The 25,275-nt window shown below is 36.2% G+C and overlaps 1 protein-coding gene across 1 annotated transcript in view; it reads right to left on the reverse strand.

Moving 5' to 3' along the window:
- Positions 1–25,275, reverse strand: part of AGMO (alkylglycerol monooxygenase) — a 190,537-nt gene that overhangs the window by 70,668 nt on the left and 94,594 nt on the right. The window contains exons 6-12 of the mRNA XM_021538314.4: positions 22,916–22,982; positions 20,000–20,065; positions 19,815–19,894; positions 18,717–18,851; positions 18,125–18,241; positions 11,065–11,147; positions 9,818–9,923 (exon numbers count right to left, since the gene is read on the reverse strand). Of these exons, the coding sequence (XP_021393989.1) occupies positions 9,818–9,923; positions 11,065–11,147; positions 18,125–18,241; positions 18,717–18,851; positions 19,815–19,894; positions 20,000–20,065; positions 22,916–22,982 (654 nt within the window). The remainder of the gene's footprint in view (positions 1–9,817; positions 9,924–11,064; positions 11,148–18,124; positions 18,242–18,716; positions 18,852–19,814; positions 19,895–19,999; positions 20,066–22,915; positions 22,983–25,275) is intronic.

Raw genomic sequence — 25,275 nt, forward strand, 5'->3', positions numbered from 1 at the left:
ATATATGTATACATAAAACCCCCCAGCTTTTCTAAATAAGGCTAATAGTTTCACTAATACGTTTCACTTCTAAGCTAGGAAAAAAAATTGACCAGGAATTCAGCTATGATAATGGCAACTCTACTCACTGCTTACATAGCAAGCAGAAGCAGGATGTATGTACAATGACAGGTACCTTTTATGTACGTATAATGACAGGTACCTTCTTTAAAGTGTTACAAACGAACTAGGTTGGTCTCAAAAGGAAGTGGAAAGAGCTATGAAGTAGGTATAAAACAATGCAGTTAATAGCCAGACTGCCTCTCAGCATCCTGCTTCACTACCACTTTTAGGTATTTCCTAGTATCTGACCACTCTTTATAGGCAAACTACATGAAGCCAAAAGAGGACAAATTAATAAATCTATAGTTATAGTCATATGCAGAAATATATGCATATGCAATGAATTCAGGTAACAGCTAAGGACAAAATATAGCATCCCTTTCTCCATAAAACAGAATCTAGAATATTCAAACTCAAACCAGGCATCTTCAACTGTATTAGCTTCCAATCAGCAAAATAAACAACCTATTCAAACATTTCATGGTTTCCACATGAAGATAAACCAAACAAATTCTGTCAGGACAGATGTGATCACTCCCAGACTCAATAGAGGGTTGCTGTATTATTTTGCCTTGGTTTCAAATGATAACTAGAGCTTTATATTTACTTTTTTCTTATAACACCTATTTCCAACTTTTAAACATACAAAGTGTTTTGTGTGTTCTGCATTTGGTAATCAGTTGTTAAACAGAGCATTTGCTAGCCTTCTTTCATCAGGCAATTTTTATTTGGCATTGGCAAGAGAAGGAAATTTTAAAACATTCTCTTTGTGCTGTGCAATACCCAAATATAAAATCAGCATTCTTGCTCTCTCTATATTCTTATTCCATGACTCTAAACATCATAGAAAACAGAACTTGTAAAGGAGAATGATATAAAAAGGCAGTAATTAAAGGAAATAAATCACAGCACGCATAATGGCTTGATTTTATCATACTGATCTATTGCCCACTTTAGACAAAAGGCACTGGCTGGTTAGAATTTAGCATGCAATTGCCCAGATGTCATGAACTAGTTTTCAGCCTCTGTAGTTGTTTCAGGTACTACTAATAGGAAAACAGAGGGTCAACTTTTACTGTGCTTTTCTCATTTTGTTGTTCATAAGAAGCTTCTGAAACAAATAGACTGAGCAGAAGATTGCATTTATGATTTCTAAAAAGTAATGAAACGTCTTATAAAACATTTTGAATTAATTTTTGCTTTCCTACACAAATATATTGATTAAGATTTCCAGTGGGTTAAATTAAAGTACAAATCTGTGAATCCTACAAAGCCATTCTGTTGCAGAAATGTTTTCATAGCTGCTCACTGTTACAGAAGTGGGAAGAGACATTTATAGGAAGAAGAGTCTGCAACCATTTCTATTGCAAGATGTAAATATTGAGCAAACCTGGACTGCATATTTTTAATATTTGGGGTTTTGCTATTTAAACTGTATGAGATAGAAAGACCCAAAATATTTTAAATACTAGGTTGGTTCTTTGTGCCAAACCCAGATCTTTTCCACATCAGAAACAGCTTGTTTCACTACAGCTTTTATCTCTTAAAAGTTAATTCAATCCCTCTGTCTATCATGTTTGAAGATAAAATTCAAACTAAGTCATTTGTATTTGTGGTCTTGGGAACACAGATACCACTCTTCTCTCTAGGAAAATTCCTGTAACCTGCCTGTTACAATAGCTTTGGAGGTAAGTTATCTAGTTTTGGAAAATAGTCTACTAATTTTGAGTATCAGGCTGTGCCAACAAGTACATACATGTGGGTGAGCTTGATGGGCTAAAGGCACCCAGGGAAAACACACATACTGGCCAAGGGCTGGGAGAACCCTTCTGCATTCCTCAGACTGCATCTTCTGCTTCTCCTCACATGACTTGCTTGAAAGGGAAATCTCCATAAGTAAGCCAATGTCTTTCATCCAGGACACCCGAATTGCCCATCTTACCCTGCCTTTAACTTTTAGACACTGCAATGTACTTTACATGACATCTTTAAATCAACTTTGAACGTCAAATTTATGAGAGTGTAAAGTGATCAATAAGCAATAGCTCTGCCAAGAATAGGAAACATGAGTCTTCCACATCTGTGGAAATACAGGGTATGAAACAAATTCATGCATACATGAATTAACAAAAAACAAAAAAACCCAAAAAAAACCCCAAACAAAATACCCCAGTACTGTAACTACAGTTACACAGACAACCATCTACCCATGCGGAATATGTCAGCTGTCACTAGGGACTGATAGCAGTGAAGCAATTCGCTAGTATGGAGATCTCTATCATTACCCATGTGTTATTATGATGTAGAAAAGAATGCAGTTTGACAGGGTTTGTAGCAATACTGTCTTATAGAAAAATTTTGCTTTGACTTACAAACCAAATCACATCAGTAACAAGATGTGTGAAATACTAGAGCTTCATTTTTGCAGACATCGTCAGATATATAACTGAACATTAATAATCTCATGGCATAGCTGTTACCTTTAAAATGCAAACACTGCATACAGCTACATGCCCATCACTGACTGCTCTGGGATAAGAGGGGTTAGAAAGTAAACTTTATATCTATGATTGCAAATGTTGACAAAAGAAAGAACAAAATTTCAGTCAGTATATGTGAACATGTATTTCCTATGTTCAGAGTACTACCTTTGCTTTATCTTTGACTGCATGCTTCTGATTTCTATTAAGTATGACTACCTCCTCATCTTGTCAAACAATTAAAGTGACAAAAGTAATAGCAGATGCTTCTTTCATAGGTAAAACTGCAGCAAGCAGACTACAGCTTGCATTTTTTTATGGCTGCTCTATACAGCCTAGTAATTGCAAGGTAATTGAAAAGATCCTGATAATAAACTGCCAGTTTACTTTTTTTCAGATAAAATAAATATATAACCCAATTCAGGCTTCATTTTAACAACACATTAGATGGTTTCCAACTTGTCTTGATTTTTGTTTTATTTTATGATTGTAAATAAACCCTGGAAAATTCCTTCCCAGATTTTACCACCTGAAACTGCAGCTGTTGGCTGACACTATCAAAGCCTCGCAATTCTGAACTCACGTGCAAATCTCATCAAGCGCAGACACTTCTAATTGATTCCAGAAGTTTTCTTCTGCTAAGATCAGCGGGCAGAAGAAGAATAATGAGCAGCTTTTAAGCAGAGGGGGAAGGGTGTTGAGCTCAGGGAGTGGAGATTTTAAAAGCTCCAGCTCAAGTGCTCTGCCAGAAATGCAGAGCAATTTTACGGTCAATTGGCCAGAGCATCTGGAACTATACATCATAGTCCTTAGTTGATGGTGGTGAAGCCGACTCTCAAACTGGCTAAGTCTAAAATCAGTAATGACTCTGCTGTCACACCTAAGTGGAAACTAACTTAATCTACTGCCAGATTTTACTGTGACTTTTTCTAAGGGACATTATTCCCCTTAGGGCAGTTGTCAAGAATATTAAAAGTCCAGTCCCTCGGATACACTGCATGGCATAGCAAACTTTTCTGAATGAAGCTAACATAGAAAAAAACTATTACAACGCATGTTTGTTTAATTCCATGTGTGTTGACAAGGCTTTTTATCATAGGCAGCAGAGTTTCCTTCCATCCCCAGTTTCATTTCTAAAATATATTTGAAATACACCAGCCAATCTAGTTATACCACAGAGACTGCAAAATGCTGAGGTCATAAATCATAGCACAGGGCATGGGGCTTTCACCTTAATGGAAACCAAATATGGGGTACGCGGCTCTTTGAAATGTGGCACAGATGATCTTAATGAGGGACCAAGAAAAAATGCTACAGAGCAGAAAACTATCGTTGATGTGGAAATAACTTCTTATGAGTAAATGTTTGTTTTATGTCTGTACTCATAAGTCAGTCTTCCAACACTGGTAAATTATACTAAGAAACAAGTGAGGTAACAGCTACTCTTTGTATGATGAAAGGAAAAATAAGTAGTATGATAATATATCACATTAAGAGGGACTTCTGTAGAACACACGATACAGTGTAAATCAGTTCTTTAATAAAGAGATATTTTATATTTTATCCAGACCAATTAGATTCTAAGCCATAAGAAACACCAGAATTGCATCAAAGATCATAGAAGCAGTCCAGAATACTGTCTCCCGAAGTTTTTGGAACAGCTGCATCTACCCAATACTCTGGAAGAATAAATAAGCTATTTGACCACAATAAAGCTAATTTCTACCTTCATTAGTTAAGGGCTGAAATACACCCTGCAGCACAAGATTCCATATATCTTCCAAAGCTGGTTATATTTCTAATGTACTACATGCCCACATAGAAAACAAGTTATTAATTTAAAACACCACATATATATAAAACCTTCCTTTTTGTCTCTTTTCCACCATGAAAATTGCCCTAGAATTTTTTGTCCTTCATACCTGTAAATTTATACATGCCAGCCAATGTGGCATAGCCAGGCAGCTCATTAAGTTGCAGAAGTCAGGATGAAAAGATTAACTCTTAGATACAATGTGTTAGCTGCACCAAAGGTGCACATCAAGACAAACATCTATTTCCTCTTTCCTCTCCCTCACTCCTAGCCTCTTAGTTTAAGAGTCTTAGTTGCAGCTAATATGAGAGTTGGTGAAAATATTTAAAACAAGAGTTCCAACAACATGTCAATGGCTCTCATTTCTACTTGCTCCTCATTAGTACTACTGTCAAATAACAGCCAGTGTTTGACCAAATTCAGCTCATGGAATATGCTGGCTGATGCCAAACCAGAGCAGTTGGATGGAAACACTTTAAAGAGGTGGACCATCATCACAGATTTATTTTTACATCTCGTGCCTGCTGAACCGTCACATAACTGAACACACAAGCAATGTTTTCTGCTACCTCCAGGTGGTTAGAAGGCTCCAGGCCCAGTCTGACAGAAAATGATTTGGCTTTACTAATACACACAATCATCACATTACGCAGGCATGAAGTAATCAGCCTAAAGAAAGCTAATTAGTATAGGATGTGGCAGTACAGATTCTCAAAAGAAACACACTAGCTTTCTAAATGAGTCAAACTCTCTTTCACTGAGATTTTTATTGACCTCCACCCAAGAAATAATTTTCTTAAGATATAAAAATTTCCTCATATATCACCACTTTTTTCTTCAATAAACAAAGAACACATAAAACCTCAAACAAAGAAACAACCACCAAAAAAATTCACTCCCTCCCCCCTCCACATTCACCTAATCATACATATGAAATATATACAGGAAAAGGAACAGAAAATGTATGCTGAGGAATGTACACTGTTCCACCTTCTATAGTCACTTTTGTAGTGATGATAGCTTCAGAATATTTTCTTGGAGAAGAAAAGGACACTGGGAGAGATCCCCATGAGTATAACATAGAATGAATTAAAATACAATAGCAGAGAGGAAAATGTATTCAAATGATCAGAAAAATAACATAATTTTCATAAGTAACCAAATCTGGTAACACACAACTTCAAAGTATCAGTGGAGCCAATGCTGTTTTTACTTGACTGCAGACACAGAAAACAACACATTAAGACTGCAGCTTCAGCAAAAGCAGAAGCCTTTATTTTCTTCTCACACACCTATAATATCATTTTGCTTTCTCATTCCCTGAGCCGTAGCATTAAGAAACTTTCCTGCTCCACAACAAGTTGCAACACTTACCTGAAAAAAATCTTTGTTGGGCTAAACCCAGATGGCAAAGCCAGTTAGCAGGGCAGCAAGGAGGGTAAGAGAATGGATCCAGGGAGCAGGACTGCTCCTTCTACTCAGATTGCCATCTTCAGCTGCTTTTTTCATGCCCACCTGAGCTAATCTAATGGCAAAGTGGGAAAGGCTTGCTCCTTGTTTCCTCTGTTCTGCTCCCTTCTCTAACTGAACCCCTAGTTTTCTCTCACTTCTTTATTTCCCATTTAGTTTCCCTCCAGATGTTCTTCCAATGGAGTAATTCTGATAATTGTCAAGTCTTCTTATGAGCCAAACACAATCATTTTCAGCTTAAAGCACCTATTTTTTGGCAGTTAGAATACTCTTCAAATTGTATTGCAATGATATGTTCCTTAGAAATGTTTACTGGTTCTAAAGTAGTCTTGAGAAATAGGAACATATGAAACATAGTAGCAGAAAATCCCCCACACATATGGAAAACTGTAACATACTTTTTCACTAATTATTGACATGCTACTGGTAAAATCAGTCTTGCACTTATCTGCTGCAATGTGCACCATTAACTTAAGAATTCTGAGAAAGAATTGTTTGTTAGATTCTTGGAACACTTCTTTATCCTTAAGTAATTATGCCCTTGAAGGCTTAATTTATAGAAAAAGTCAACACAGACTCTTTTACATGATGTTGTGCTTTCATTTTTGAACGCTGGATTACTAAAGAATTGTTAATTTTGTAACACGTAAGGATGAAGATATAAAAAGAATGTTTCTGAGCTTATTACAGGTTATGATTACTAGAAATATTTGATTAAAAAGATCAAAGTCAGCTAAATCTATGTGCATGTTAAAGACAGGATATTTAGATGAGAAAAGCAAAATGATTAAATAAATGTTTTAATATACACCTCTTAAAATTTTTAAGAGAATGTGAAAGTGAAACAGAGCAAAGGAAGTTGAAAATCAAGCAGATTACCTATGTTATTATATTCTGAAGGATAAACAACTTGGAATGATGAACAGAAACATTTTTTAGGACAAATTTTAGACTTAACTTCTGGGGAAACCATCTGTTTATATATTTCTTATACTTTCTGTACTGCTGTTTCAAAATAATCATGTCAACAATGAGGCAAAACAAGGCATTGAGGCAAGAATTTTCAACATGAACTGACAAATCTCCATCAATCTCTCTGATTTTTTTTTTACACATAAATTCCATTAGACCCATAAGAAGATGTCTACCATGCATATAATATACTGGGAGCAAAAGTGGATCACTTATTTTAAAAGTGGGTCATTACTTTTAAAATGGGGAACATTTTGAAGCTCATTGCAAATGTTCAGACTACAAAAAGTAAAACATTTTTTATTGTGAAGATGGTGAAGCACAGGAACAAATTGTCCAGTGAATTGAGAGATGCCTCATCCCTGGAAATTTTCAAAATCAGGTTGATTGGGACTCAGATCATTCTGCTGTAGTTGAAGATGCTAATTGCAAGGGATTGGACTACAGGATCTTTATAATTCATACACAAACTATTCTATTATTCTATGATCATAAAAGCTATTAATATCATGAAATTCTTGATTTGTGATAAAATGTCATGGGTGGAAATACCGGCATCACTCAGAAGCATCACCTATTCTGGTCTGCCCAAGAGCAAATTATTTAAATGACACTTATTTTTTCAGTATTTTCAAAGAAAAATTGTGTGCAAGTAGTCCAGTCTCTTGTAAAAAATGAACTACATAGTCAATGTCAAACAAAGGACCAAGAAAAGAACAACATAGAACTGTATTATGAAGGTGTCCCAGATTGAAAGGCAAGATGTATTCCATTTGCTATCTGTATGACAGTTGTCATCTATTAAGTGGGCAGTTTTCCTTATCTTTTCCACAACCAATCCCCTCTCAGGGGAGACATCTGCTGATAATGGGCTATTGAATGTCACTGTGTGGCTGATAAGAACTATAACATCCCATTGTGAGATGCTCCGCCCAGAGGGAGGAGCCAAGCATTTCTACCTGGATATAATCTTGAGTTTCTGGAACACCAGCACAGCTTTTCCTGCACTGGATTTCCCAGAGGAACAGCTGCCTCTTCTACTGCAGGAAGACTACACCCTTTTTTTACAGGATCACTGTTGCAACAGAACCACACGTGCCACTCCAGGAAGACTGCAGCCACAATTCCAATGGGACTGCTGTCAGGACCCTGACCAACACTGTGTCAGGTTGTATTCTGACTCTGTCAGTGTTGTTATTGTTCACTGCATTGTTTATTTCATATTTTTATTTTCTTCCCTAATAAAGAACTGTTATTCCTGCTCCCATATTTTTGCCCGAGTGCCCCACTTAATTTCAAATTTATAACAATTCGGAGGGAGGGGATTTACATTTTTCCATTGCAGGGGAGGCTCCTGACTTCCTTAGCAGACACCTGTCTTTCCAAACCAGAGGATAAAAGAATAAACAAAAGGAACAAAGTATAGGAAAGTACAGTAGAGAATAATTTTTTAAATAATTTTCTTCTTCATGAAAGAAAAGGAAGCTATGGAATTCCCTATGAACAATAATATTAATAATAATAATCTAATCTTCTACTCATTTCTTAGTAAGAGACACTTTTATCTATGAATAAAGAACTCAGCAGGGTGGGTATTGAGGGTGTATATAGTGACATAATTCTCGCAGAGCTCAGTTAGAATACCCAAATAATTGAAGTCTGAAAGCTGTGTCTCAAGGGCAAGGTAAACTCTTCCAAAATTTTAGAATTTGTTACTTAAAGCCTTTCTACTGTATTAGGCTACGCAGGAAATTTTACAGACATTTTCCAAAAAGAAAACTTCTTAAAATACCTGCTGAATTCTTGCAGACTCTTATCAAAGGAATTCAACAACCATTTGATTTATACACCAAAGCTTTGACAATGTAACAGGGGGGCAGGGGAAAAATTAAACAATTAAACAAAAATTAAACAATTAGTGGCATTCATCTTGCTTTAAATATTGTCCAATAGATATTGTTTTCCAGCCCAGGCAGGAAAAAAAAAAAAAAAAAACCACAAAAAACCAAAAAAAAACCCCACAAAAACCAGAAAAACCTCCCAGACCCAGAGCAGCAGTAGATTTTTTTTTCTAATTCCTTTTCCTTGAGAAAATCAGAAATGAGGCCACTTCCAACTGGGAATGATGCTATAAATTTTGCATATGTTTGAAGTCAAAGGAACCATTCTGAACTTGTTTGAGTCTCAGTTCCTACTGTTTTATTTGATTTTTTTTTTTTCTGATTTTAAGCCAAAAGAGTAACTTTCTGATGAGGTTCTACTAATCTAGCCACCCATTTATAACCTTGTAGGTTATGAATAACGATTATTTTCAGGTAACCAACAGTAAGTAGCTTGGTAATGTTGTTCAGATAGGAATACTAACAGTGACCATTGTGATTTCATTGTGATGATATTAAAAGAGATATGAAATACCAACTGTACTGGAAAGAAAAATAATAAAAAAGCAAAAGGCACAAACAGGATAGAAGTAAATATTAAGAACACAAAAGTAACCACACGCATCAGACCATAGGTCTATTTAGTCTTGTATCCATTCCTTGTCAATGGCTAAAAGTCTGTTTCTGACGCACAGGATTAATACAGAGCAAAATACTTTATATTTAAGTCTCCGGCCTCCAAGAATTTTCATATTTCTCCTATAAAAGGGGAATTAAACAATCTGAATTCATCAATGCATTACTATTATTCATTTCAACGCACATGGACACAAGTAAATTATTTTTGCAAGAAGCGGTAAATGCAGTCCTTCATGACCTTTTTTCCAAGGATAACTGGCATCTAAGTAGTGAACTGGAATAATTTTCTTACAAAATAATCATAAAAAGTGAAAAATAATGAGATAAAAAAAATAATACTCTATTCAAAGAGCATAATAAAAAATAAGAAAGCAAAATGTAAATGTTTAGTGTTTCTTTTTTATAAAAAGATAAAAAAATCTAGAATAATCATCAGAGATGTTTTAAAATAAATATCTTACCTCATATGCATAGCCCAAGAAGGAAAAATGACTCCTAAAGTAGCCAAGTTTGTAAACACCTATGAAGACTAAACAACGGATAATTTCCAAAATTCCTGCTTTGGACCTAGAAAAGAGAATCAATTCAGATTAACATCCAATCTTTTCTTCTTTGCTAAGTTCAGTGAAAAAGAGAAAATAGAATTAGTTTGTGGTGTCCTTCATTTACATACAGTCATTTTTCTTAAAGTTAAGTTTTTATGGTATATACCTTACATAGACTTACAACCATGAATTTCCTAGTGGTGAGTATGCCCGTACTTGCAAAAGATATTTGAACAAATATGAATGGTTCTGTATATTTAGTTACTGTCCTTTGATCGCAAGAATTAACACAATAAAATTCTGAGAACTGCTACATAAGTAGCTCAGAATCTTTTCAGTGGTCTACTTCTGTAAATTTTTACTAATACCTCTTTATTAACTCCCTAGGTTATTCACATGTCTGGCATGTTGCCAGATTTTTACCTATTCTGAATTAAATTGTTCAATTCTTAAAAATGAAAGTTATTCCTCTCTGAAAACATAATGAACAGCAGGTGCAAAACAGTACTGGCACCTCAGTCTCAAAGGAAACTTCTACTCCACATTTCTTCTCTGTTAGGGCAAATAATTTCTATGCAAGAAAATGTGGATGCTGCTGACTCTTCTTTAGGGCCACAGTGTCCATATGGACTACTTCATAATGTATCTCACTGGCCTGGTGTATTCAAGATCCAATTTCATTTGAAGCCATACTGATTAGGTTTAGTCTCAAGTCTATACCATCTTTCACGTGATTTTGAGCCTGCTCTGAGCTACACTGTGTGCTCTTCATATACCACCACCATATCTGACACCTATGGTGTGCTACACAGGGCTCGTACAATCTGACCTGGAACAGCCTCAGACAGCTGGCAGGTCCCACCCGGCTGCCACTGTCCCAAAGCCAGAGGAGTGGACCCAGTAACTGCAAGCACAGAGGAAGACATGAAGAATCCTTCCCAAAACTTTTCTGCAAGGAATAATACAGGTGCAGTCACCACTTCCTATGGGAACAATCCTGGATTTAGGTGCTAGATAGTCATGTTATTTTCTAGTCAGCAGACAGCCATGTGTGGGGGTCTGGGTGAATATATCTCTTTATCGATATAATTTCTGAGATGTACATATAGTTATAAATAATCCATAATGAAAGAATAAAAAACCCCACATATTTTGTATCTTACTTGTTCTCCATAAGTAGTCCAAAAGATGCCAGGGACAGAATAATAAAGCCAATTCTCATGAGAACTGTTCCTTGTGACAACATCTGTTAAAAGGCAGACAAAAAAATTAATTTAGAGTTATTTTCTGGAGATAAATGGAATTTTTATGGAACAGTAGCTTGAACTTACTCACTGAGTGAAGCTAGTGTCCCCTTTTAAAGTAATTTGCTACTTTAAATTTTAGGAAAAAAAAATCTGCTATGGATAGCACTCATACCTGGAGTAACCACCTTCACAGTTGTTTCCTAAAGTTATCCCCTTCTGTCCTATGTGTTTTTTTCCCAAAGTTATTTGATTTCCTTTTGACTCTACTCAAGAGGGAAGAAACTCACTTCTAGATAAAAATCCCAGCAGCCCTCTTCTTTAAATTTCATATTATGTTACCAGTTCCTTACAATAGCTATCTTTGAATCCCAATAGATACAAAAGTCAATGTACTGGTGAAAATAACAACTCACAAGACATGATCATATTTAAGACAAAACAAAATTAATGTTTAACCTTCATGAGAACTTGACACTTGGTTCCCAAGTCAGCAAAACTTTTAGCTCATATCATTAACTTCAATCAGACTTAAAACAATTTTAAACATTAACATGTGCATGAGTATTTAGATGAATCGCAGCATGAGCACTTCTGTCCTTAAAATTTACATCAAAATTACATAAAGAAAATTTACATCAAAATGACATAAAGAAAAACAGAAATTATTTTGATTGCAAAGTTTGAATTTTTAAAATTTATTAAATATTTATTTTGTATTCTATACAGCTGCCTTTGAAAATCAATTATTTAATCAGTTTCCATTTTTCCCTCCCTGATTTTGTTTCAAATATTAGTTTTGAAAAGCTTTTTGTTTTGTGGGGTTTTTTTTGTTTGTTTTTTTTTTTATTAAAACAAAACAAAACAGAAGTAATGGATCTGACTGAGTTACAGAAATCCTTTCTTGCTTCAGCAGCAAAAGAGTTCACGAACAGCATCTTGCGCTTCATTTGCAGGCATTGGTAAAATAAAACTCCACAAATGTCTGCCCTGATTTCCATAAATCCCATTCAGTGACATACCCAACTTCCTTCGCTCGTGGCCCCAAACCCTCAAAGAGATCTAAGGTAAGTATCTGTGTGCATGGGAGGCCACAGGAGGATACTCTCAAGTTTTACAGCTGTGTGAACTTTGAGTACCCATGTTTGCAAAACACATCAAACCACACACTCAGTCTGGGCAGGTTTCTGTTGTTTTACTGAAGCATCACAAACACCTACTTAGATATCCTCAATAGTTATTGAACAAAGAAAACTCAGTCCCAGCAACGAGCAAACTAAACAGCAGCCTCACCAGTTTACAAGCCAGAACACAGTTCTCACAAATGACACCTGTCAAGCCATTCTGTTGGACAGATTTGTACCAGGTGAGAATCAAAATTATTACTGCATTTCCACATTACCAATCTGTTCCATTTCTCTTTATGATAAACTTTTCATTGTTAGCAATAGGAGAAATTTGTTTTGAAGTGACTGAATATTTGGACAGAGCTTTTTTGTAAAAATCAGGCACGGACTCTATTTGAATTTAATTAAATGAGGAGTGCTTTAACTGTTTATCTAGCCATAATACTGAGTTCAACTTCCACTTCAGCTTCCTGTACAATCTGGGTCATACAAAAATTCAAGAAGTGAGCAAGGAAAAATATGATTTGGCACAGGCATAAGGGAGCTCACCCATAAATTTCTTAGAAATGCTTTGATAGGCTTTTCAATGATTGTTACTTGCCTTATAAAGGAGTTTTCCAGGGAACAAAGACTGAAATTTAAGATTTTTCTCCTTAAAGACTGTCCTCACTTTTAAGTTGAAAAATTACACTTTCTTTAAAATCTACTTATTCTTGCCAGGTGGGTCTGATTTTCTTTGTTTCCACTGTGATGCACCAGGTCCTACAGACTGTCTGAAAAATGCTCCCACAGTGGTAGAGCACTATTCTGAGAAGCAAGGTTTTGTATCTTCCTAGGCAGGAAAGAGAACTAAACATCAAATCTAGATATCTATCAAGTTATGGAGTTGCTACATTACAATATATGGCTAAAATTACACTTTGTGGGAAAGGAATGAAACTGCAATGGCTTTCATACAAGTGCCAATACTGGTCTTGAGGAAGAATTTAAGAGTACATGCTATGAATGAGCAAGGATGTCCCTAGTTTCCAGTTTTAAACGGCTGCATGATTTCAAACTTTTCTGCCTTTTCATGGATCCCAAGCTGGCTAGCTTGTCCCAGGCATCTGTGTTTCCTTGTGACTCCAGCTGCAGAAAACTGATACCTGCAGATAAGTTAACCTAAACTTTCGCTGAAACTTGTGGAGAGAGCACACTAGGAATGTGGGAATAAGCTGACCACTTTGGGAATTCCATTTCTTGCCATCAGTAGACTACAGGCCTAAAGACTACATTTGGTACTGCATTAAGAGGTGGATTTCAGTGGATGATGAAAACGCTTCCCAAAAGCAGACAATTTTGGGTCATATTTTAGTGGTGGTTTTACCTATAACTTCGATCAAGGGCTTTTTTCTTAGCTTAAAGATATATTTTAATTTACATTACTAGAACAGGAAAAATAATTAAAATTATCCCCCACAAATATCTAACACAGAAGAATAAAGCACAGACTAAGAACTTGACAGGAAATTAATACATTTCAGATCAGTTTTAAACATGGAGTTCCAGCAAAAAAAAATAGGAATAGAAACACATTTTAATGTCTGTAAATCAGAAGAACTGAAGCAACCTTATAACTTTTTAGAAAATCAAACTCAAATGTAAACAGGCCTTTATCTTTAAATGGTTAAAATGCTATATGAGATTCTTTGGCATAATAGCTACCTGAGCCATGTGTGAATATATTTTACAGACTTGTTTTATCAGGCCAATTTCCATTTCTTTTCAGACACAGTCCTACTTGAACAATACTATTTTAAACACTAGTTATTTGTAAAACTCCTTATGATCAATATGCCCTCTGACCCAGAATGTGAAGGACTGGAGGACTCTAAAGCACAACCTGGAGATCCCAGGTGATTTCAGATTGGCACTATCATCAGATTCATGCAAAAGCATGGCACTGTAATGCCTGAGCATGGTGTGGCAGCTTTCCACTTCCCAAAACATCAGCTTTCAGAGTGGTGAAGGATGAGGCAGAAAGCCTTACTGGGAATCATGAAGGTAGAAGGTGCAAGTTACCCTTCACTGTAGGTAGAAGCACCACATTTACATACAACAAAAAAAATCCCTCATTTGTACTGCTAGTCAAGGATTACCAAGAAATTTTCAGTGAAATACACCATGATGCCATTGGGAATAATATCTTTTAGAAAACCAGCCATATAGTGTAATTTTTACCACTGTTCGTTTGCTTCCCTAAGTTTCTCTTACAGTTCTAGTGATATAGAAATATGCTGCCTTGATTCTTTTATTTGCTTTCAAACACACATCACCCTATGAAGTGGATGCTGGCAGCTGAGGCATCCATTTTCTAGGCATTACTCTACCAAAATCAACAAAATAGTCAGTGGATTATATCACTAAACTAACATCATATATTAAATCTATGCACTGCAACCAGCAGTGCAAAAAGAATGTGCCTTTTACACCGTCATTAGTGTTAGCATCTTTGTTCCACTTAAACATAGTATGCATGGATGTATATAAAAAATAAATGAGTATTTATATACTGGAGTATTTGTATAAACAGAGAAGCATGTGGGACCACAGCAGGTTCCCCAATTACAAGTCAGCCACAACTTTGCAATGTGGTTATTGGCTACAATCAAGCAGAAAAAAATATTTCTGTTGGATTTTCATTTAATTTAAAGCTTTAAAAATATCTTTGAGCCTTAAAAAATGGGAGGGAAGGGATTATAGAGTTTAGTCAGATGTTTACACTGCTTTGTAACCAACAGAATGCCATAGCATTATTATTTTATGGTTTTCTAGGAATGAAAAAAATAATTCATTTAAACAAAGAAAATGTTATTCCAAATCTATATTTACATGAGCATTGAAATATTCAAAATTGACTTTTTATATTGCAAAGAATCAGTCTTTTTATTCCTTTGGAAGAATAACATGGATGCATTTTCTCATTCTGATTTCTCCAGTGGTTCAAAAGAATTTCCAGGAATGATGTCAGCACATTTCATAAATTAACAGTTGCCCGCTCTCATACATCAGATAATCAGATACATTCAAATTAGGAATGCAAATATGATGCTATGAATTTTCTATTGTTAGGTGTCATTATCTGTATGAGTTTATTTTAACTTAGAATTCCTAGAAAAAAAATCTAATTCTTTGCAATATTACATACACTGTACTTGCTGATGCCCTACTGAATAAATACATTAATTGTGTTCTTAACTTTCAAGAGTTCTATCTTACTAATTTCCATCTAATTGAAACTGCTTACATAGTCATATAATTATAAGCCCAGTAAATGTTATAGTATCTATTAACAATAAAAGAAACACTACAAAACGTGTTTAAGGTGCACTTCACTTTGATTTATATGATACCTGAAGTTCTGGAGCTATGAGACTTTTGCTTTGAATGTACTGCAATTTTACACTCCTAGCACTCTCTCTGGGACTGGTCCAAATCCCATTTCTTCAAGGAGCTTTGGATCAGATCTAGATGTGCAGAGCTCAGAAAGCAATTTTTATTCACTGGATGTAGTGCAGATCACTATACAGAAAACAAACACTGTATGCTCTCTCCTGTGGAAAATATATATTTGTTCTTTCCTGTTTTGCTCTTTTCGTAAGTTAAATGTAGGTCATTCAGACAGAAGGTATATGGTTGCTCTTTATGGATAGAGAAATTTAACACTTCTACAGGGCGTGAGACCAAACACTGAGCAACTGTAATCACTTGAGAAATGTAATAGCTGTGTGCTGTGTCTTATGGCTGTTATGAAATGGAACTTATACCTAAAGATGAGGAAAACAGTTAGTTTTCTCCATTTATGGAGCTATGCCACAGTTATGACATAATTCATAGCCAGACAGAACGTTCCAGTTGTATCCATAGACATTTCATAACTCAGTGTAGTGGAAAACTGATATTGAAGAAAGGTTTTTGCCAAGTAAAGTTATTCATACACAAGCTTCCTTCTCATGACAGCTTCCCCACTGTACTGCAGAGCGATGCTGGAACTCTGCCTTGGGACCAGCACTTTCTACACCCACGCTGAAGGTTTATGTCCTGAGATGAGGTGCTTCCAGTCCCCTGTGCTCTCCTTCTTATCCTTACTACCTTATTACCCTGCAGTTTTGTGCAGACAATTTTCTAGTTGCTTTTCCACAATAAGTTCATAAATGGAGGATCTTCAGGATGCTTCCTCCATGACTGAAAGAATTTAGTGATTATCTGGGGGTTGGGTGCATTTTTCAACTTTCTTTATTATTTATTCTTAAACAGCTGCAGTTACCAGCAGATAAAATAATGTGGACCATCCATTTTTCATTCCAGGACCAGAAAAAGGCCAAAAGAAGAAAATAATAAAATAGAAAAAAAATATATATCCTTAATTCTGGCTGTTAAAAGCAACAGCATAGAGTAAAAAAAAAATCCAACCCAACAGCAAAATGAAACAAATTGAAAAACCTCAAACATGGAGTTTGATTCCTATGCAAATGTAGAATCTAGAAGTATTCTGGAAAATCTTGCAGAGGTTTTTCTAAATATAGGAACACTGGCAATCATGTATACTGTTTGACTTGTGTATTTTGGAGGTATTTATTCATACCTTTGGCTTAATTTCCTGTCCTTATAATAGACTAAGCCTCAGATGATTTAGTGATCTCCTAATTCCCTGCAATTGCAGTGTGACCCTTTGCAGAGATAAACATGGTATGTAGAATAACTCCATACTAATCCAATGAATATGCCTGAGTTAACTTTAATATTATACCAGGAATGCTAGGTACTGCAGTGTCCAGTGAGGTAGGGGACTGTGACCACTGTTGGCCAAGGGTTGGAGATTGCCAGGTGAGCATGACAGGACAAGGCTGAAGAACCCAAGGGGCCCTTTGCGTGTTTACAGCCTGCCTGTGGCAACATGGGTGACACAAACACAGCAAGAACACTGCTCTTGAAGTAGGGGGGACTTAGAAAGGGTTTAGGAAGAAGACCAAAGGGCATTTTATCAAACTAATAGAATTTTGTGGTATTTTTGTACATCTTGAGAGGTCTTTGACTTATTTGTGGGAATATTATATCCATTAAATCCTTCTTCATAACTATGAAATTTTAGCTTTAGTACATGAGGGAGAGTTATAAAGACCGGAAGAAAGAAAAGGAGCTTGGGAGGATGTGAAACCTTGGAAGCAGTTAATGTCTCATTTCTTTTAGGTGGACATGGCCTTGTAGTTCACCTTCACAGGCTGTGAGGTATCCATAGAGGAAAGAGTCCCCATGGAGATCCCATCAGGCAAACCTCTGGTGATAAATACATGCCTTTCCTTGCTGTGCTTCTATCAATGCTGCTGTATGTTAGAGATTGGAAGAAAAATTTGCCCCGACTCTGTGCTCCTACAGCTCTGAACTCATGCTGACACCAACCTACCTATCTGCAAGCACTGCAAGACCATTGTAATCTTCCTTCTAAAGCCTGAGCACCTAATGGTATGATCAATCTTAACATCTTAAAACTCTGCAGTTTCAAGCCTCATGAGGTACTAAAAACTAAAACAGACACATAAGTCTTCTAGGCAAATGATTTATATTATGTAAATAACTGATATGGTTATTAAAAACCGTTTACTAAACAATATCAAATGTATATTTTATAGCATGGAATCATATATTTAGCCATTTAGGCTAATTCTTTTACAGAATCTAGTTAATATTTTAGTAGCTCAAGTAAGATATGAGTTGGCTATAGAGCCACTTGGCTGATCCCTTAATATTTAAACATGTTGTGGGCAATTGCTGTTAGCAGGAGATACTATTTCATAAAGGAAAGAATTACTTACAGTCATAGAAGCAAGAAGTTCGATGTACAAGTCCACTATTACAGCAAAATGTACAAGTGCATAGTAATTAAGATAAGCTGGTACACGTGGATTGAAGGGAACTTCTTTTCCAGTGACCTGTATAAAGTAAAACAGTTACTTGCCTTCAAGAGTGACCTGCTCCTTAATATTCTTTACACTTACAAACACAAAAGGGGTGACAGCTAATTGAAGAAAGATAACCTACTGTCAAACTTATATACTACCTAGTTTCAGACAGTTAAACTTTGTGTGTTTGTGCACGTCCACAGCTGAAAAAAAAAGAGAAATTACTCTACTCCACAGAAAAATTTTGAAAATCTTTTCAGGAAATGAATAATGAAAAAATAACTTAAAAAACATGCTTTTTCCTTCAAATAAAAAGAAAAAAAACCCCAGAGTTAAAACATTCATTTCCTTCAGTTTCTTTTCCTAATTCATCTTCCCCCATGCTTTATGACTGCTAATTTGCTAATTTAAAATAGCATGTGTAGAGTTTTTAACATTGATCCAGTAGCATTAAGAGGCCCAAGTAAATTACACACAACTGAAAGCCTGTGCATGTTCTATTTACCACTGGGATTTCCTCAGGAAGGCCAAGTCTAGGTTTGCCTGGTCCCCAGCCTGGCCCTTTGAATATGACAGAAAGCTTATTGCAGAATCCAGGTGTGGCCCAAAACGTGTTCCAAATATGAGCCAAGGGACGTAACTGAAAAAAAAAGTTATTTTTCATTGTTCACAAAATAAAGATTATTAAAACATTGCACTTTAGTTTTCAATTAAATTTCAATTTTTAGTTTTCAAATAAATTATTCAAATAAATTATTTCCAACTCTGTAAAGAGAATAAATTAGAAATAGATGAAGACAGTTCAGAAAACCTGGCTGAAATAGGCAAAAGCAATATGATGCCCTTGGTTAATTTGGTGAGGATTTCTGCTCAGAGGAAAATCTGTTTCTCCATCTGTGTCTCCTGTAATCACTCCTGAGTATTAGTGGTATATTTTATAGCTGTAGTTATACAATTGTGGTATATTGTATAGCTATAGCTCCTGAGTATTAGTGGTATATTGTATAGCTATATTTATGCAGTATGATTTGGTTACTGGGACCTTGAAATGACACACTCTCAGTAATGAAATTAGTATCTGACTGAAATTGATATAATTGTACATCTTCCCACTTTCCAGCCCTGACAGTAAAATTTCTCTTTCTTTGAGATTCCTCCTTGGATGAACAGACATGAAAAGCAAATATGGACTCCACTGCTTCTCATGTTTTTGCAGAGAATTTTTACCTAGCTTAAGTGAAACCTGAACCAATAAATCTGAGAAGCACCACACTAACTAGTTTTCTTTTTGTTTATTATATGCTTTTGTCTGTGCTTCACTATGTATTTTTGCACTGCAAAACATCTCATTCAGTCCAACACTGTTCTAAATTAGTTGTTAGTTTTACTGTTATATATTTTCATGATTACTACAAACTCTGCATAAACTCAATGCAGTGAGTAGAAATGCCTGTTTCATAATGAAATACTGAAGAAATTGTAGATAATGTGATTGACTAGTTAGCAATGCAAGGATGGCCTCAACTATGCTTAAGAGAAGGGTTTCTTTTGAATTTTGACTGAATGTTGAAGATATCAGAATCAGTGATAAAAACTATAGCACCTGGAGCATGATGGGATCAAATGAATTTACTGGATGTGTTAAGCCATATACAACTTTTGCATCTTCAGCCTCAAATGTTCCTGATGGAAGAAGAAAACAAAAGAATGACAAACAATCAAATTCAAAAGTATTCATATTTTTGCCACACTGATTAAACATAACAGAGAACATCTTCTTTTACTTACCAAACATCCTGTCCCAGATAATGAGTGTGCCACCATAATTTTTGTCAATGCAGTAAGGATTTCTACCTGTAATAAAAATCACTTATGAGAAAAGTAATAGGATAAAGAAGAATACTAGGAACTGAATTATGAAGGAAAATCATCATTTGCATCACTTTATAATCTAAAAAAATACCGTAAAAGATAGCTATCTCACCACTCCTCATAGGTCTATATATATTTCTTTTTTCCTTAATAGCCTTATTGCTCTCTTTATATTCAGATTCAGACATACACATCCAATGTGTCATGCCAATATTTCTGTGAAATTCAGAGAGTAAAAGCAGTCAAAATATATTTATAAATTGCAAACTAAAAAGCAAACAAAAATTATTCCACCAGTTCCAACAAAATATATGCTAAATACATATATGGGTAGTTACTCAAGTGTCTCTGTCCTCTATGTCACATGTCTGATCCTGAACTATTAATATCAGTGTGAGGAGAACTGATCCTTCTAAGTTTTCTAGGGAATGTGTTGGTATATAAGCAGTCCTCTCAAAGTTATGAGTAAAGAAGCATTGGTTACACATCCCTAAGTTTGTGGAGATAGTCTGGAGCAACTGTACAGCCCCTGATCAGTTCCATAAAGATTCAGCTTAAATCCAGTCAGGATGAGAGCATTAGCTCATATTTACAGCTGAGCAAGTAAGAGCAGACTGACTCCCTGAGGATTACCAGTAGTTGCCCAAATTTTAAGGACTAGACACTTAGAGCACCCAACTGTGGGTACAGTGATTGTGAGGATACAATAAACATTAGTAACATCCTCTGCACATGTAACTCAATTTGAGTCTATTTCAAATTGTTCTTCCATTCCCCTACTTTTTTTTTTTTAACTTACTATCTCTGCACACTGAATGAGCTAAGGACATCTGTGAAATCCACTTCTGTGTCTCAGACATGTTCATGACATTTTTCAGTATTGTCATGGTTTGACACTGGCACAATGCCAGTGCCACCATGGAAATGCAATCTCTCAATTGAATGCTGTGAAATGCAATCGAGAACAGAGCAAAGCAGGCCCAAGCTTAATAACAGAAAAAAAAAAAAACTTTATTAAGCTACTACTATAAAAGAAAGAAAGGAAGGAAAAAAAAAATCCACACATAAAGATCAAAATTAAAACCTTGCAAAGCATTCCTCCTCCCACCACCCAACTCCAACAAACCACAGTGAGACATAATCTGGACCCCAATCAGATTTCCACCCTCCAGACAATCGATACTCAGCCCATCGAGGGGGACAGAGTCTCTCCTGTGCCACAGACCCCCAGGAAACACAGCTGCAACATCCTGTGTTTCCATGTCACACATGGCACCGCCTGGAGAAAAAGTTTGCCATAGTGACCCTCTCCTTTCCATGCACAGTGCTCTCACCACCAATGCATAGATGGACAAATTGCTTTTAGGATTTTTTTCCTTTCAAGGATGCCCTGCCAAGAGGGGAGAAAATAACAGTTCAGTTTTTAATTTTTTGGGACCACAGTCCCCCCCATTTTCCCCTGGGGCCGAGGGTCCAAGAACAGAGATCTTCTTCTCTTCTCCTTCTTTGAGGATAGAGGGCACCACCACAAATCCCTAATTTTCTCTGTTCGCTCCACTTCTGTCTTTTCCCAGCTGAAGCAGGTCTCTTTGGCTCACTGGCATCCTCCTAAAATACAGTCTCTCTTGGAGGAAAATATTAATTCCGTCTGTGGCTACCAAGGAGAAAGTCCAGCCAAAAAGCCACTCCTTCACCCCCCCCCCCCCCCCCATCTAGAATTTCTCCTTCTAACATCCCAGGGTCCAAGGTGTCCTTCTTACTCTCTTTCAAACTGAGGAGGGGAAAAAATTTCACAAAGCTTTCATTTCTCAGGAAGGGTTAAAAGTCCTGACTCCCAGGATGGCTCGATGCCCAGACTCCAGCAACTCCCACGCGACTGGGCACCTTGCGGCTCCCCGCTCTTCTCCTCCCCCGCGGTGAACTGCTGACAAAACTGCTGCTGTCTCTTTCTCTCACTCTCAAGGGAGATAAACTCTGGGGGAGGAATGGAGACATCCCAGATTTCTCCACCCTTCCATCTGCAGGGGGTTCCAGTCCCTCCACCCTTGGGCCCACCTCAGTCAGGCCATGGACCTTCCCCTCCCCACCCAGCCACAGCCGGGCAGGGGAGGCTGCACTGCGGCTGACCGGAACCAAATGGAGTGAGTTCCCCTGGGAATTCTGCTTTTAACCCCTCTATTCTCAGAGATGTGTCCACCTTCAATTGGTCAATATCCAAATTGAACTCTTCGTTCCGGAAAAATTCTTTTTCCGTGTCAAACCACGACAAGTATGCAGTGGAGTTATTAGTACAAGGTACATATGCAGTACAGTCTTGAAGCCCTCTGAATACTCATAAAAAATCAATCATCATGCACTTCTGTGAAGTGGGATTTACCCATTATTCAAACAGTGAAATCAAATTCCACAAAAATACTTAGAAGTTCTTCTAAAACCTAACCATGTTTTTCACAGATACAGTGCTTGAATTTGAGTGCAAAAGTTTATTTATGATTCAGTAAGGATGAGATATTTTTCTATCCCTCTGCATACTTAAAAACATTGAATGTTTCTTCTCAAAGTCCTCAAATTATTTCATGTTATCCATACTTAATTTCTCCTAAATAATTAATCTTAAATACAAAAATGTTTACATTAAACCTAAGTTCTGATTATATTTTTTAAAAAACTGTGAAATTTCTAACTGAACAGGGACTGTTTTTGAAGTAGAGGTCAAAATTAAAATCTTTCTGTAAAACTGATTTTACAGTACAATTTTACTATATTACTCTTACTATACAAATAGTGACCCTGAGAAAAAAAAAGGAATAAGAGGTTCCACTTTTATCTTACCATGATGAACTCTGTGATGACTGGGAGTATTAAGTATCCATTCCAGAGGCCCAAGTTTGTTGATAACCTTAAAAAACATAGTATTTCAATGAACTTGAAAATACTGTACAAGACCAAGAAGAAGTAGGGAAATGAAATTTAGGAAAAGCTAAAGAGAGGATGTTTATCTCCTGGAGAACTACCTAAAAATACAGAACTGCAATATTTTTTTTTGAACCATATCACTGTTTTACAGCTAAAAAAAAATGTCATTAAAATATTAAAATACAAGTTATAAATTAAATTTCTTTTTCATCCAGAAGCTAATTTCTTTTGCTCTAAAATTGAATTGTTTTTATCATTATTCCATGAGAATATTTGAGAGAACTGCCAATCATGAACTGATAATTTATAAGATGGAATCACAGGGAAGTGATGCACTGGTGAGGCTGCACCTTGAGTACTGGGTTTGGTTTTGGGCCTCTCACTTCCAGAAAGGACACTGACATGCTGGAGCATGTCCAGAGAAGGGCAATGGAACTGCTGGAGGATCTAGAAAACACATCATCTTAGGAGTGACTGAGGGAACTGGGATTATTTAGCCTGGAGAAAAGGAGGCTTGAAAGGACTTCACTGCTCTCTATCTCCCTCAAAGGAGGTGGAAGTGAGGTATGGGTCGGTTTCTCCTGCCATGTCCCAAATGAAAGGACAAGAGCAAAAACCTTTAAGTTGTGCCAAAGGAGGTTCACATTGGATATTAGAAAAAAAAATTAACCGAAAGAGTGTTTAGGCATTGGAATAAGTTGCCCAGGGAGGTGGTGGAGTCACCATCTCTAGAAAAGTTCCAGAGACATCTGGATGTGGCACTTGGAGTGATTTTGGTGATGCTGGGTTGACGGTTGGACTTGCTGGTCTTGAAGATCACTTACAACCTTGATAATTCTGTGATTCCATACAAATTGTTTCACTCATTTTTCTTATTCATATCCAGTGACAATGCTTGGGATTCAGTGCAACTCTATGATCCCACTTTTGCAAACACTATGTCTGCAAATAGCTGCCATTGACCCAGAAACAAATACTCCTTCCCTCTTCAGTACATTTGACTGCTTGTTTCTTCTATCAGTAGCCTTCTTTTATCCTGACACAAATGCATCAACTCAAGAAACCTGACTAGGAAACTGATAAAAATCAAAGCTGTTTTTGTTTTGTTTTTCTTTGTCAGTTTAACTGGATCAGATCCTGATTTTGGTCCCATATATGGTCACAAATACAATGCCATGAGTTGGAGGCATGAAGAGACAGTAGATCAGCATAAATTCATCATGGAAATACAATCTAAGGCAATGACTCGACAGTAGAGAAAGATGGCCTTGATTATTTTAGTACCAGCCCAAAAATGATAGACAGTATCCATTACCAAAAGCCAAACCTAGGGCTTCAAGCTTCAAGCTTTGTCAGAAAATGCTGACAAATTAAGTTTCTGCCAGCAGACTTTGTGCTGAATTAGGTACTCTCAGCTACTATGGAATTAAAGGAAAGCCACCACTGACTTCAAATTTGGTGCTTTGGTTAGCTCAACCAAAGTGTGTGGACAAATAAATAAATAAATAAATAAATAAATACAAATTCTGACTAATAATAGTGGAAGTATTTTCTTTGAACACAGCAATCATTCCTTAAGCCCAAACACAAATCCATCTGTCACAAATTGATGCAATCACTGGATGACCAAAAAAGATATCTATTCACAATATGTTCTGAAACAGTATCTATTCACCAGATGTGATTATGGCCAGAATGTCTTCCAATTAAAAGGGAGCAGGGAGCATTAAAGAAGCTACATAAAGATGCTTAGACCTTGAGAAACAAATCCAAGAATGTAGAATTCTTTTCCTTTCAGAGAATTTAATTAGTAAATTTAACACTCATACTGCCAAAAGGGGTTATCTGTAATATAATAATAGAAATAATAATGGCAAAAAAAAAATTAGAGGGACAATCATTACTCGTGAGACCAGGTCCATTAATCTAAAAAGGATTTTCATTCCTTTAAGGTTTACAGAACAAAGGCCTGAAATATGGCACTTCCATGTCTCTTTAATTTACAGTTCTGCAAGTGCAAGTAGATTTAGATTCAAAAAGCATACTTAGCATATTCTTCAGATGCATTTAAATTGTTATGAATCAGGTAAAGATAATAAAAGGAAAAATAACATTTTTCATTTTTTTCTCTTCAATAACTGCAAAAAGAACATCTACTTAATTGTAAATAGAGAATTTCTGTAATTAAAGGAGTATAGAAATACAAAAATTCTTCACATACATAGAACTGTAATATTTGGACCATCTTTCTCAAAATCCTGCTCACACTGGAAAAA

Source organism: Lonchura striata, chromosome 2, assembly GCF_050655825.1.
Source record: "Lonchura striata isolate lonStrDom1 chromosome 2, ASM5065582v1, whole genome shotgun sequence".
Classification (NCBI taxonomy): domain Eukaryota; kingdom Metazoa; phylum Chordata; class Aves; order Passeriformes; family Estrildidae; genus Lonchura; species Lonchura striata.